We start from the raw sequence: 14,956 nt of genomic DNA, 5'->3' as shown, positions 1-14,956 counted from the left end.
GCTAAAGCGACTTTTCAACAAGACTCTAATCAGCTGCTGTGATAGACAACACCTGTTGTCCAGGCTACCTAGCTGTTGCCTAGCGGTGTTCCACAACGGCACTGTTTTGTTTTGCGCAGCAACAATCTTAACATTAAATAGGCCTAAAGAAATGTCCCCGCCATGTGTGAGTCATTTAAGTATATCCATATAATAAGCGGGTTAACTTTCGGCGAGTCGGCCGCTCCGCGTCGGGGTCTAAAGATTCTCTCTGTCGTGCTGCTATTCCACGGTAGCGACCTTCTCGCCGAACGTTAACCCTTACTTACAGAACGGCTACGTTTGAGCATGACGTGTAATCTGCTGGTATGTAAAGTATCACCATTCAGTACACCTGTGTGGAAGTGTTTAATTAGTGTGTTTAATTAGTCCCGTCTGTTTAATTAGTGTGTGTGTTTAATTAGTCCCGTCTCCCCCCCTTTACCTGACAGAGAGAAACTAGAGATGGGGGGGGGGTTTGAGAGAGTGACCAAAGTCTCCATTACATTCACCATTTGCATTACACGCTATCTGTCCAACACACACGCACGCACACACACACACACACACACACACACACACACACAGGACAAAGGGCTTTTGTACAGCATGTCTAAGCTTGTAGTCATCACTCTTTGCTGACTGTGACAAAGATTCAGTTTCTCAGTGGAAACCAGATACACACAGACGTACGCACACGCACACACACACACACACACACAGCATGTGGGACAACAATCCATTGCTAGTAGATGGTGAAAAGCAGCTCCAGGTACGGTATGTGTGTGTGTGTGTGTGTGTGTGTTTGACGCACAGTCAATCAGACAAGAGTAGTGTTGAATACAGGAAGCCGAGCCCCTCCATACTCCACAATCCGATCTCTCCGTTTCTATGGCGACACACGACAACAATCCAGTGACGAGAACTCGGGACTAGCTCGGTCTCTTTTAGTATTTTATTAAGACTCATGGCCCAGCGGTGGGCGACTTGGGTTTGATTCCCGACCCGGGTTACCGTATTTCCTGATCCTCCCCTGTCTCTCTCTCCCACTCATTTCCTGCCGCACTCTTCACTGTCCTGTCTACATAAAATTGGACTGGCCATCAGGCATAGCGGGTATTTCCCAGTGGGCCTCGCACCAATGTGTGGCCCTATTTTCAGAAATGTTAAAAAAACAAACAAACTGGTGAGTCAGTTCTGCGCCACTAATTACGAGGGGCCCTTTTCAGCCAAAAGTGCCCGGGCCCTATTTCTCCCCCATGAGGGGCCCCTTTAAGCCAAAAGTGCCTGGGCCCTATTTCTCCCCCATGAGGGGCCCATTAGGCCAAAAGTTTCCGGGCCCTATTTCTCCCCCATGAGGGGCCCCTTTCAGCCAAAAGTGCCCGGGCCCTATTTCTCCCCCATGAGGGGCCCCTTTCAGCAAAAAAGTGCCCGGGCCCTATTTCTCCCCCATGAGAGGCCCCTTTCAGCCAAAAGTGCCCGGGCCCTATTTCTCCCCCATGAGGGGCCCCTTTAAGCCAAAAGTGCCCGGGCCCTATTTCTCTCTCATGAGGGGCCGCTTTAAGCCAAAAGTGCCCGGGCCCTATTTCTCCCCCATGAGGGGCCTCTTTATACCAAATGTACCTGGGCCCTATTTCTCCCTCATGAGGGGCCCCTTTAAGCCAAAAGTACCTGGGCCCTATTTCTCCCTCATGAGGGGCCCCTTGAAGACAAAAGTGCCCGGGCCCTATTTCTCCCCCAGTCCAGCCCTGAGTCATCGTGTTTGTGCATCACTAGCCTAGCGCGAGCCAGACCCGTACAGCAAAAAGCTGTACCAGGGTCTAGGAGGGCTGGGCGGCAGTGTGGGCGGGATAAACGGTTGCTTCAGCACTCAACGCCACGCAATTGGATGGCAAACAACCAATCCCCACACACTTCTGTGTAACGTCACAGCTGTCTTGTGAAGCGGCAACTCCGAGCCGTCGTAGCAGTGAATGCGTGTGATCACCACAGCCACAAACAAGTTTCCTAATAAATCGTGTTTTCACTTACATAGTTCAAAAATGCCTCGTTTTCAACCACACGGCCCTCCTTGATCAACCAGCGAAATGTTGAGCAATTTGGGGCTTGTTAAATGGTTATATTTATGATTGTTGTCAACATGGCATGTTCGGTGTTAGCTAGCTGGCTGGATACCTAGCTCTGTGTAATTGACGACAGATTGGCTAGCCGCTAGCTCGGTAGACTATGTGTCATTCCCATCTATTTAGTAAGCGACTTACAGACTTTCAAAGCTCCCAAATGTCTCGTTTTTAATGACATGGATCTTATTAGAATTTGGGGCAGGCATATAATACAAGGCTGGATACCTAGCTCTGTGTTATTGGCGACAGGTTAGCTAGCCAGCGAGGGCCCCTTTGTAGGTGGAGCGGCAACTTCGAGCCGTCGTAGCAGTGAATGCGTGTCATGACCACACTATAGTAAGCTACTCAAAGACTTTCAAAGCTCCCAAATGTCTCGTTTTTAATGGCATGTGTCTTATTAGAAATTGGGGCAGCAATTTCATTCTACACCTACAGTAGTGGTCTGATAATAGCGTGTGACTATCTGGTTCTGTAAAATGCTCAACTTAGCTTACCGAGCTAGTTTAAAACATCGAATGATCAAATGGTAATGTGTTGTGGTCTATTTGTGTCCGATAAGTTCATGGTGTATTATTACATCAATCCATGTCAGACACGAAATGTATTATCATCCAGGCTTTTTAAATTAAGTGAACACTTTCGTGCTGTACGTAGCACGGACGGACACCATGCTTCTTCTTAGAAAGTTTCCTGTTTACTAAGTAGCCCGGCCCCCCTCGCGATTTGATTGGCCCTGTCATCGGATAACTTTCAGCCTCGCAAAACGACCGGGGTCCGCTAGACTGCCCCCGGGAGCAAATTCAATTTGCGGTCGCTAGGGGCGTCTAGATTTCTAGGCTAGTGCATCACGCCTGTGCATGCTGAATCGTGCTCCACAGCCCCCTGTGACAGGTTAAGTTTAGGTTGGGGTCAGTTTGGTTTAACAACAGAAATTCGCCGACACGGTGGGAAAACTATGGTTTTGAGAAACGCACCCTTGATCCCAAAGGATGACGAGAGACGAGAAGACTCAACGTTTCTGACCTTGTGTGACTTTTGACTTTAAAATCAATGTTGTGTCATTTCACACACACAACACAGACACACACACACACACACACACACACACACACACACACACACACACACACACACACACACACACACACACACACACACACACAAATAGAGAAAGAACAACATATTGGTCAAAATGTCAAATTGTGCCGATATCGAGTCTTTATTCCAATTGGATTTTTTTGGTACAAGAGGTACAGAGAAGAGAGTGCAGAAAAAGGGGACAAAAAACATTTACATCTCCAGGATAAAAACACAAGGTGTGTGTGTGTGTGTGTGTGTGTGTGTGTGTGTGTGTGTGTGTGTGTGTGTGTGTGTGTGCATTGTGTTTGCAAGGTACACTGCTGTTCTACGGTGTCTACGATCATCACTGATACACTGTGTGTGTGTGTGTGTGAGTGTGGGTGCGTGCGTGCGCGTGCTTTGTGTTTGCAAGGTATACTACTACTCTGTGGTGTGTACGATCATCACGGCTACACTATGTGTGTGTGTGTGTGTGTGTGTGTGTGCACGCAAGCACACGCAAATGTGTGTATACCTGCGTCTAGTATACTAATTTCCTGAATGAGCAGCAGTGAAAGCAACATTAAAAACAGCAGTAAGTTTACAGGAATCACTGTAGAAAAAAAGAGGGAAGTGCACTTGAAATTGACCACTGATCATTAAAAAGGAGAGAGGAGACAGTGATGACGGAGAGAGAGAGAGAGAGAGAGAGAGAGAGAGAGAGAGAGAGAGAGAGAGAGAGAGAGAGAGAGAGGGGGAGAGAGAGAGAGAGAGATAGGAGAGGAGGAGGAAGGTGTAAAGTAAGTGAGGTGAAATTGATCACTGATCATAAAAAAGGGAGGAGGGAGAGTGGAACAGTGATGAAAGAGAGAGTCTGTGTGAAGGACAGACACATATAAACAATACATTACAATACAACAGTGCTTGCGAACGGGAGGCATAAACTGACTCGCGGAGAGTACAAATATCGCAGGGTGCGATTTGTCGAAAAACCAGAAGGGGGGATGTGTTTCAGATTTTAAGCAATATCAATGGTATTTCATTAAACTATGATTAAAATTATATAGAAAAAGTGGCAAAATCAAAACCAGAATGGGGGACAATCCCCCCCATCCCCCCTACAAATCGCACGCTGCAAATGTGCCTTAAGACCAACTAGAATAGTGTTTCCCAATGGGGGCTCTACAGCCCCCCAGGGGGCGTTACAGAGCCCTCCGAGGGCATTGAGAGGCAGGCATTTAAGGCGGGGGCGGGCTCTCATTTGCAATCGGGGGACAATATCCTATTTTATTTATTAAAGGACCAGTTCAGTCAATTTCAACATGCAGTTGTAATGCTCACACTACCCTGGACTTGTCAGTACCTGAGATTTTGTTTTCTTCTTCTTCAGCCTTTTCCGAGATCCTGGTCATTGTAATGGGGGCAGCGCTTTGTTTACATTTCAAAAAAACATTTTTATTTGTTCCTAAAACCATCCAAAAGATTATACATCAGCAGACAACTAGCAAACAGCGGTACCTTTTGGGAAAATATTTGGAGTAGGCCTATGTTAATTTTGTTTTAAATGTAAACAAACGCTGCCCCCATTAGAACAGCTCATATCTCGGAAAGGGCTGAGCTGAAAAATGTGGCTTCATCCTGTACTGACAAGACAAGGGTAGTGTGAGCAATACAACAGCATATTGAAATTGACTGAACTGGTCTTTTAATTACTTGGTTTATTTATGTATTAGTCCTAAGGGGTGTGTTGGCAGGCTCATGATGAGGTGAAGGGGGCGTTGGTGAAAAAAAGGTTGAGAACCACTAAACTAGAGGAATGTCAGAAAGGGCCCTCTCCATGTTGAATTCTCTCTGCAATGTGTGCTGTGCTGTGCCACATGTGGCCAGTGGCTTTGAAAATATAACGCCATGCCTGACATGGTGGGGAAGGAGTGATTATAAATAAAATATTTATTTATTTATTGATAATTATAACAATTGTGTGTGTGTGTGACTGTATTTACATTTAAAGGGGACATCTATGTGATAGGCGTGTGAGAAATCTTTAGTGAGTGAGAACAGAGCGTGCTCGGGTGGGTGGTGACTGGTGATTGGATGGGGCAGTGCAGAGAGGCGGGACGTGTGAGCCGAGCGTCCAATGAGCTGCTAGCTGAGCAGGCGTTGCAGTTCTGCATCTGTGATGTGATTGGCCGTCATGATCTTCTGCAGCTGCTCCGCGTAGCGCGCCTCGTCCTGCAGGAAGTGGGGGATCCGCACGTGCTCAGTAGCCGCCAGGTCACGCAGACGCTCCACGTCCTCATAGGACACCTGGCACACACACACACACACACACACACACACACACACACACACACACACACACACACACAGAGCCACACACACACACACACACGGAAACACACAAACACACACACACACAGAGCCACACGCACACACACACAGAGAGCCACACACACACGCACACACACACAGAGCCACGCACACGCACACGCACACACACAGAGCCACACACACACACACACAGCCATACACACACACGCACGCATACACACACACGTACACATACACACACACGCAAACACACAGTCATACACGCACACGTGCACACACTCACGCACACACACACACGCATTAAAAATCACCAACACGTATCAGCTCTACAGCCTTCCTCCACTCTCTAAGTATTTAATTCACACAGCAAAATATAGTGTATAAAAATGTATTAATTTGCCAACTCTATGCTATATAATACTAGCTAGTATTGCATACTGTAGAACATTGTGGTCTAGTGGGCAGGGAGGTGGTCTTAAGATCAGAGGGTTTCAGGTTCGAATCCCATCCCACCCTCACTTCTCCCTACACCTCCATCCATGGCTGAGGTGCCCTTGAGTAAGGCACCTAACCCCTCATTTGGGACTGTAACCAATGCCCTTTGGCTAAATAACCATAAGTGACTTTAATGCAAGTGTCAACTACTAGATAGGGGTGTAAATAATAATCAAAATGTATCGATATGTAGTGATGTAATCTGACGATTGAATCAAATCGCATCGTATTGTGGGGCATTCTTAAGTATTGAATATAATCAAATCGCTGGCCCCTGTCTAATGTCCTAGCTCCATAACATAATAGAAGGGGAAAAGTAACTGGAAAAAAGTTTAATCGAATCGTATTCTATCGCAGTGGTTCTTAACCTGGGGTGCGGGCACCCCCTGGGGGTGCGCCAGAGATTTTCAGGGGGTGCGCGGGATGTTGTTTGTGTTAAAGGTGGGGTTGCAGGTTGGCCAAAATTCTTAGATAGAATGCGATTATGACATCACGTTGGGGGCTCCCCCTGGGTTTTACTAGATTCTGTATTGTCTCTGAATAGAGAAGGTTGCAAATAAATAATTAAATACACCATATTTATTTAGCCTTTTATATTTATGCTGACCAAAATCATTGTAATTTTGAAGGGGGTAGCTAAGATAGGGCCTATGTAGATGTCGGGTAAGCTATTATTTGAAGCGTTGAGATGACAACCTCAACCTCACCGTTGCCGATATGCTGCCCCTACTTCATATTCAAAATATATAGGCCTAGGTCAATCTGCAGTGCCGTTTCTCGTCTGACACAAATGATAGGCTTCTTTGTATTTCTAACTCGAATACAAATACTCACCCTTGGCGATATAGCCTACTGAAAAACCAAGTGGTAGACAGTAGATCAAATGCTACAACGAAGATGTGGTGTAGCCTGTCCCAGGGTAGAGCGCCCCATCTGGTGAGTTGCAACTGAAACAAGAACACTTCGAAGAAGATAGGCCTACGTGTTTCCATTATCACTTAAAATGAAAACTATGTGCAGTATATTTTAGTCGGTCTGTTGTTTCAAAGCACTTCTGTTACAACACACATGTAACGTGAAACGGCCAGGGCCGTGGGTGGGGATTAAAGCGAGTTGAGCCTCGCGCATTGAATCACACACACCTGCTGGTGCAAACAGCCATGTAGGCCTGTATTTCAAAATACATAAATGTATTAATCGTATGCTATGATGAGTTAAACACATGGCCTATGAATCATATTAACTTACATTTCACTGCGTTAATTTTCATTTATTTATTTGCAGTGATAATCGATCGCGCTGTGTTGCCACTGGCCCCCGGATGGGCTGCGTCTGGAGCTCATGTTATGAGCTGCTGCTGCATTTAAGATTTAAATTTTAGACCGCAAGGAAGTGCTGCAACTGTAAGACAGTTAGAATAGAATAGAATATACTTTATTTGTCATGCAAGCATGAAATGTATCTGTTCAAACACATTTCCTTGACCTGCCTTGGCCATCGCGACTGATGTGTTGGTTGCGCATCCGATGTGATGCTTACAAAGACATTGTACCGTAGGGTAGCTATGGAGGCGCCGTCTGTGAATAACCTTTTGTGTATTGGGGAAATAAAACCGTATCGCTGACTAGTCACTTGTTGAAGAGCAAAGCACATTTTAGATGCGTCCCAGCAGCAGTCTGTCCGTCCGTCCGTCTGAAACGCGTTCTTCAAATTGTTCCCGCCTGTGTTCACAAGGCGGACTATTTGGCCCGGATTACGCACCTGCTTGCATTGTGAGACAAGCCAGTGCAATGCAAGTGCTCGTACATTGAAGAAGAAGCCGTGATATAACGCGCCAGTTGCCCATTTGGCCCGGATTACGCAGTTGATTGCATTGTGAGACAAGTGCAGAGCGAGTGCAATGCAAGTGCTCGTACATTGAAGAAGAAACAGTGATAACGCACCAGTTGCCTGTAGCCAGGACAACTGAAGGGGGCATTCAGTTTTCGGCATTATTTTGCGTTCGGGCCGTGGGAGGCAACTTCTTTTCGTTTTCACCAACACCACTGTGAAGTGATTATTTCCCACATGCACATGACGCTGAAATGGCGTGATAGGCCCACTAAAGGCTGATGAATAGGCTACTAACAATGTCTGGTCACAGCCTACTACACCATGGTGCGCGCTGTGATGCGCACGCAAAACATTCACTTATCTGAGTGTAGACTAGGCCTATCTGACGGCAAACTATAGCCTACAGTAAAACAAAAAAGTGCGATACAGATTTTTTTTTTACCAATACACAACACGTTATTCACATTCGGCGCTCATACAGTCTATAATCTCTTTATAATCGTTACATCGGAGACGGTTGGGGTTGAGGTTGAGGTTGTCATCTCAACGCAAGACTCTTCAAAGAATAGCCTACCCGACATCTACCTAGGCTCTATCTTAGCTAACCCCTTAAAAATTACAATGATTTTGGTCAGCATAAATATAAAAGGCTAAATAAATATGGTTTATTTAATTATTTATTTGCAACCTTCCCCATTCAGAGACCATACAGAATCTAGTAAAACCCAGGGGGAGCCCCCAACGTGATGTCATAATCGCATTCTATCTAAGAATTTTGGCCAACCTGCAACCCCACCTTTAAGGTTGCGACCAAAATTCTGCTTGCAAACATTATATTTAGACCAATTGAAGACCAAATTAAAACATGTTTAGTCCCAATTTAAAGTTATTGATTAATGTATCTAGCAAGAATCATTGAAATTAATAATTTAAATCATTTTTAGTGCGTATACACATGTAGAAGTTGTGGTTGGGGGTGCGCGGCTTGTCTTCAGCACAGGTAAGGGGGTGCGTTAAGGAAAAAAGGTTAAGAACCACTGTTCTATCGTATCGTGGGGCATTCTTAAGTATGGAAAATAATCGAATCACATCGCATCGAATAATACGATATCGATATTGAATCGTATCGTCATGGACGCTGTGATTTACACCCCCATAGATGTAATAGTGTAATGGAATATAATGTGGGGTTTAGTGAGTGCCTGTCCAGGACAGGGTAAGATCAGTAGTCAGTCACAACGCGGGCGAAAAGGGCCCCATGCTCTAATAGTCCACAGTAAGTGGATCTCTTTTCCCGCTCGTGTGTGTGTGTGTGTGTGTGTGTGTGTGTGTGTGTGTGTGTGTGTGTGTGTGTGTGTGTGTGTGTGTGTGTGTGTGTGTGTGTGTGTGTGTGTGTGTGTGTGTGTGGTCGAAGTGGTCTTGCTTTCACTTCTAGTAATTAGGGCTGTTGTCTGATGCGTGAGCATAAGTGCGTGTGTGTGTGTGTGTGTGTGTGTGTGTGTGTGTGTGTGTGTGTAATTAGTTCTGTTGTCTGATGTGTGACCTCTCTAGATTACCATCTGCTTTGCACGCCTCAGGCCCAATTGCAGAACACACACACACACACACACACACACACACACACACACACACACACAGTACCGATTTGCCCCCCTTCAAACTTGACCTCCTTACACAGAGTGTCAGTCTCTCCTCCCTCCTTCAGGAGATCAGAGACACCAATGTGCTAGCAGACAAGACTGTGTAAACTCCAGCCCGCAACCACCTAGAAAGTTGACTTGAAGTAGTTATTCTACTTTACTCTACTGAATTTGCATCCTGGGGCCCGGCCCACAGCAACCTGTGTTACAGGGCCCGGCACCATCTTAATCCGGCCCTGTGGGGGCCTACAGCAATCTGTATCCTAGGGCCCCCGTCTTAATCCGGCCCTCCTGACATTGATGCTAAGATGTGGTTTCCATAACAACAACAACAACATCCCTCACCTTGCCCAGGCCCATGAGCAGAGGGAAGTCGATCTGGTCACGATGCCTCAAGATCATCAGGATACCGTCCAGGTAGACCTGGTCCTTACTGAAGCACCCTGGAGGAGGAGGAGGAGAGGAGAGGAGGATGAGGAGAGGAGTGGAGAGGAGAGGGGAGGAGAGGAGAGGAGAGGAGAAGAGAGAGTGGGAGAGGAGAGGAGAGGAGAGAGTGGGAGAGGAGAGGAGAGAAGAGAAGAGGAGCATAATGTGTCACGACTCATGTAAGGGGGTCCTTGGCTGCAATCTAGCTGTATATGGGCGGAAACTCCAAGACTAGGTATGTCACCTGGTGGTATATGAAGACTAGTTATGTCACCTGGTGGTGTATGAAGACTAGTTATGTCACCTGGTGGTATATGAAGACTAGCTATGTCACCTGGGAGTGAGGTGTCTGTCTCTCCCCTCTTGGCTATATGGGCTGCCGGTATATGAAGACTAGTTATGTCACCTGGGTGGTGTATGAAGACTAGTTATGTCACCTGGTGGTGTATGAAGACTAGCTATGTCACCTGGTGGTGTATGAAGACTAGCTATGTCACCTGGGTGGTATATGAAGACTAGCTATGTCACCTGGTGGTATATGAAGACTACAGTAGGTATGTCACCTGGTGGTGTATGAAGACTAGTTATGTCACCTGGCAGTGAGGTGTCTGTCTGTCCCCTCTTGGCTATATGGGCTACCGGTGTATGAAGACTAGTTATGTCTGCCTCTAGCTATGTCACCTGGGAGGTATGTGAAGACTAGCTATGTCACCTGGGAGGTATGTGAAGACTAGCTATGTCACCTGGGTGGTATATGAAGACTAGCTATGTCTGCCTCTAGGTATGTCACCTGGCAGTGAGGTGTCTGTCTGTCCCCTCTTGGCTATATGGGCTACCGGTATATGAAGACTAGTTATGTCACCTGGGTGGTGTATGAAGACTAGCTATGTCACCTGGGAGGTATGTGAAGACTAGCTATGTCACCTGGGATACCTGTATGTGAAGACTAGCTATGTCTGCCTCTAGGTATGTCACCTGGCAGTGAGGTGTCTGTCTGTCCCCTCTTGGCGCGTACGCAGTAGTCCCAGCGTGTGTTGGGGTCCTGGAGGAAGCGGCCCAGGTCCTGGAAGAGCTGCGCAAAGGGCATGCGGCTCGCCTGGAACACAGCAATGGAGCGGAGAGGAGAGGAGAATTAAAGGGGTATGCCACTATTTTGGGGCTTAATACAGTTAAAATCGTTTGCTGGGGTTTATAAAGGTGGTAAAGTGTCTTATTTTTCATGCTACAATGCTACACGGATCCATTGACTTTCACTAGCTTAGCGACATATTCCCTCTTTTAACTTGTCTTAAAAGCAAGACAACGCTTAACATGAAAAATAAGACACTTTACCACCTATGTAACCCTGTCCAACGATTTTAACTGTATTAAGCCCCAAAATAGTGGCATACCCCTTTAAGCAATAAGCCACGAGAGGCCGTGGGTTGTGATCAATTTACAACGGTCAAGGGAAGTGGGGGTAAATAGAGCACAACCCGCGGGCTCAAGTGCGGATCCTTACCTCAGTGGTTCTTAACCTGGGGTGCGGGCACCCCCTGGGCGTGCGCCAGAGATTTCAGGGGGTGCGAGGAATTTTGTTTGTGTTGAGGTTGTGACCAAAATTCTGATTCCAAACCTCATAATAGGCCAAATCAAGAACAAATTAAAACATGTTTTGGACCTAATGTAAAGTCAATAAAGAATTGATTAATGTCTAAAGAAAGAATCATGGTAATTATACACTTAAATATTTTTTTTAGTGCATATACACATATAGACGTTTGGTTTGGGGGTGCACGGCTTGTCTTGGGCACAGGTTAGGGGGTGCTTCAAGAAAAAAGGTTAAGAACCACTGCCTTACCTGGTACACGGTGTAGTAGAGCAGTGCGGCGCGCCACAGGAGCGGATCCTTCCGGAACAGGACGCTGTGCAGGCTGGCCAGGCCCTCCTCCGTGGGGTTCAAAGGTCGCAGGTTGTGCTTGCGGCGCCCGCTGCTGCTGCCCCACGGCTGCTGGCTGTTGTTGATGCCCCGGAAGTAGTGCGTGCCTGAGGGGCGGGGCAAAGAGGAAACACAGCCAATCAACATATAGCATGGAACAGATGTAACCAATCAGGAAGTAGTGTGTGCCTGATGGGCGGGGCAAAGAGGAAACATAACCAATCCACATAGAGCAAAGGTGGCTAACCNGCGGCTCTCGAGCCGCATGCGGCTCTTTGCCTGGTGACTTGCGGCTCTTGCGTTCATGTCCAAGTTTGTGTTTAGGCTACGTCTTATAGAAAATATGCATTGGAATTGCGCGCACAAAGTTGATGGCAAATACGTGTCCTGTGGTCTTGGTACTACAGAAGGCCTTGCCTAAATGTGTCCTGAATGATCACGTTGGTGCGTGACATTTGTTACTGCAAATACAAGACGTGATTTAAGCCTATGTTCTAAAAATAGCGCTTTCAAAACCGCGTCTTTCGCTGACTAGACAACATAGCGGCAAAAATGTTTTAACCTGAAAGATTTGGCCATCACTCCTCAATAAGAAAATGTGCTGTCCATATTTGTAGATTCTATCGCTCGGATATGGCGGTTATAAATGTGCAAACTATGTGAAGAGAAAGGCGTCTGGAGCACAGCGTCGGCGCTATGGGGGGGCATTTGTAGGCAGTGCCCCCCCTAGTGGCCACTGGTGCCCCAGCACCCAACACAGGACAAAAAATATATAACATACTTTAAACCATTGCATTTTGACTGTTTAATTTTAATATCCTTTTTAAATTACACGTGCAAAGTAACAGCAATACAATTAAAATGGGGAACATATATTTTGGTTTTGCTTGCATTTTAGTCATCTGGCACTAATTGTGACAATCTGTGGGTAAAGCAAGCAGTTTGTCCTCAAAGGCACACCGTAGCGTTGTGTACGTCACCCATCCTACTAGCGCGCGATATCTCCCTCAACAGTAAAATAATAATGATAATAATACATATTGATTTGTTATAATGTCCTAATAGTAAAAACAACATAAGTAACCCATCCACGTATGACATATTTCTGGATGTGGGTAATGCAAAAATGTCATGATGACATTGTCATCTAGCCTGCTGGAGGTGGAATGGAGACAACAAGCAAAACAATGTTAGCAGTTTGCTAGCTGGGTTGGATATGTCAAACGGTGTGAATAATTGCGAGAAGCACTGTAAGACAGCATTTTAAGGTAAGGAAATTTGATTGTTAAATTTGCCCGCCGCGGCATCTTGACTTGGGTCTATTTGATTTTGCCTGTGCGATTGTTGTTACTAGCCCCTCATGCTTTGAAGTTTGGCTAAGTTTGGCTATGAAGTTTGGCTACCCATCGGTGCGCTTATCAGATGTAGTAGCTCTATTCTTTTTTTCAAAGATTTTGTGCACATTAAACTCTGTGCCCATGCTCATCACGTTTTGCGTTTACTTTCCTCTATGAAGAGTTTGAAAAAACTCCCTCAAGGCTATTTAAATGTCAAAACGACAGCGGAGTAGGCAGGTTGTCAAGATGAGTTGTTGAAAAATAGATCGGTTGCACAATGTATGTGTTTTACAGTGTTTCACTTCACATTTCAGGCGTAAGCTTAACCTGCAACTAGTGAGAATGTTTTGAATGACTACATAGCAATGGGTACATGTCTCAAAGATGAACAATTCATCACGAGTGATTTTGGCAACAGAACACAGGGGCAGTGGGTTCCTGGATTTTGCGTCTGTGTGTTCACTTCGCCAGTTCGCCCAATTGATAATGTTGTTTGCTGTCCTAACAACGCATAGTTTAAAAAAAATCAAACGCTGTATTAATAGACTACACGCTTTGAGGTTCGGCTCGTCTGACATTCTTTGAAATGTCCATCCTCGAGACAAACTACTGTAGAATATTTCAGCGTCCATGCCACCTACATTTAGCCTGGGTCCAATATGTGGTATGACGCTTAGTGAGGATGAGTGGGCTAGTTTGACGGCTCTTTGGCAGATCGGGATGTCTGCGAATGACGCACCATGCCGTGCCTATTTTCTGACTGTCTACTCTAGGTTCTAGTCTTTTCTACCGGAGGTGGTAGCTGTCCATGGTCCATAGCATGTCCACGTCTGGCTTCATTAGCTATTTCACAGGCTACCAGAATGATAATCCCAGTGGAGTGTTATTCCGTTGTTGAATGCATAATGTAAATTGTTGCTGTAAGCGGTAGCCTATTACAACGCAACCATTTGGATCTATATTTTGGAGTGGTGTAGTGAAAGGAACGCTGAGAAGCAGAGCTCAAAATCAAATAGCGTTTTTGTCCAAAATGCTCGTATCGCTTGGGGTTATCAGCGTCCCCTGTTGCTGTGAATTGCCATGTTGTGTATCTTGACGGCCTATAAAAGTACAGTGTAATCCTGGACACATATCGCGTCTGTGCTGAATGTGGTTTCCACCTTGCACAAAACAATCTTGCTTGCAGACATATTGGTGTACTTATTGGTAGGGAGGAGGAAATGTTTTCCACAGTAGTAGCACGATCAGCCTATGCAGTAGGTATAACTAAACGTGACTGCCGCCAGTTCTAGGCTATAGGTGAACTTGACTCAAACTTGATAAATGGCAGTGCCCCACCGTTGTTTACCTACGCCCCACCAAGAGATGTGCGCTGGAGCCGACTCTGAGATGCGCCGAGAATCTCTGTCCTGCGTAGCCAGCTCGGCGCTCTGTTAGGAGGAGTGTTCATGGCTATTGACCCGAATGTGAAATTATGTTTTTGGTTTAAAATAGTCTTATTTTCGCGGGCTATAGACAAAATAGCGCCATACATAATGTTCTATCCTGGTTTTCGCTGTGAATGTCGGCCGTGGTCTATCAGCCATTGTCAAAGCGGTGCGGGCAGACAGCGTGCAGGTGGGAAACAATTTCAATCCACTTGTCGCTTGTCCGCGCTCAGTTTAGTCTCAAAAAGAAAACTTTGGGTTTTCCCCTGGCCGACTGCAGCACCCGCTGAAACATTAATGTGTAAAATGAACGGCGATTTGACGAACCACCTTGTTTTGGATGGTGTCG

The 14,956-nt window shown here is 46.1% G+C and overlaps 1 protein-coding gene across 1 annotated transcript in view; it reads right to left on the bottom strand.

The window, feature by feature from the left end:
• Positions 1-5,132: 5,132 nt before the first annotated feature.
• The window catches only part of LOC134436735 (putative tyrosine carboxypeptidase MATCAP2), a 38,643-nt gene continuing 28,819 nt past the window's right edge, over positions 5,133-14,956 (bottom strand). Inside the window, exons 6-9 of the mRNA XM_063186078.1 lie at positions 11,766-11,950; positions 10,901-11,021; positions 9,845-9,942; positions 5,133-5,507 (exon numbers count right to left, since the gene is read on the bottom strand). Of these exons, the coding sequence (XP_063042148.1) occupies positions 5,346-5,507; positions 9,845-9,942; positions 10,901-11,021; positions 11,766-11,950 (566 nt within the window). The 3' untranslated portion in view covers positions 5,133-5,345. The remainder of the gene's footprint in view (positions 5,508-9,844; positions 9,943-10,900; positions 11,022-11,765; positions 11,951-14,956) is intronic.

This window comes from Engraulis encrasicolus, chromosome 20, assembly GCF_034702125.1.
Source record: "Engraulis encrasicolus isolate BLACKSEA-1 chromosome 20, IST_EnEncr_1.0, whole genome shotgun sequence".
Classification (NCBI taxonomy): Eukaryota; Metazoa; Chordata; class Actinopteri; order Clupeiformes; family Engraulidae; genus Engraulis; species Engraulis encrasicolus.
This window is presented reverse-complemented; position numbering and strand designations above follow the sequence as displayed.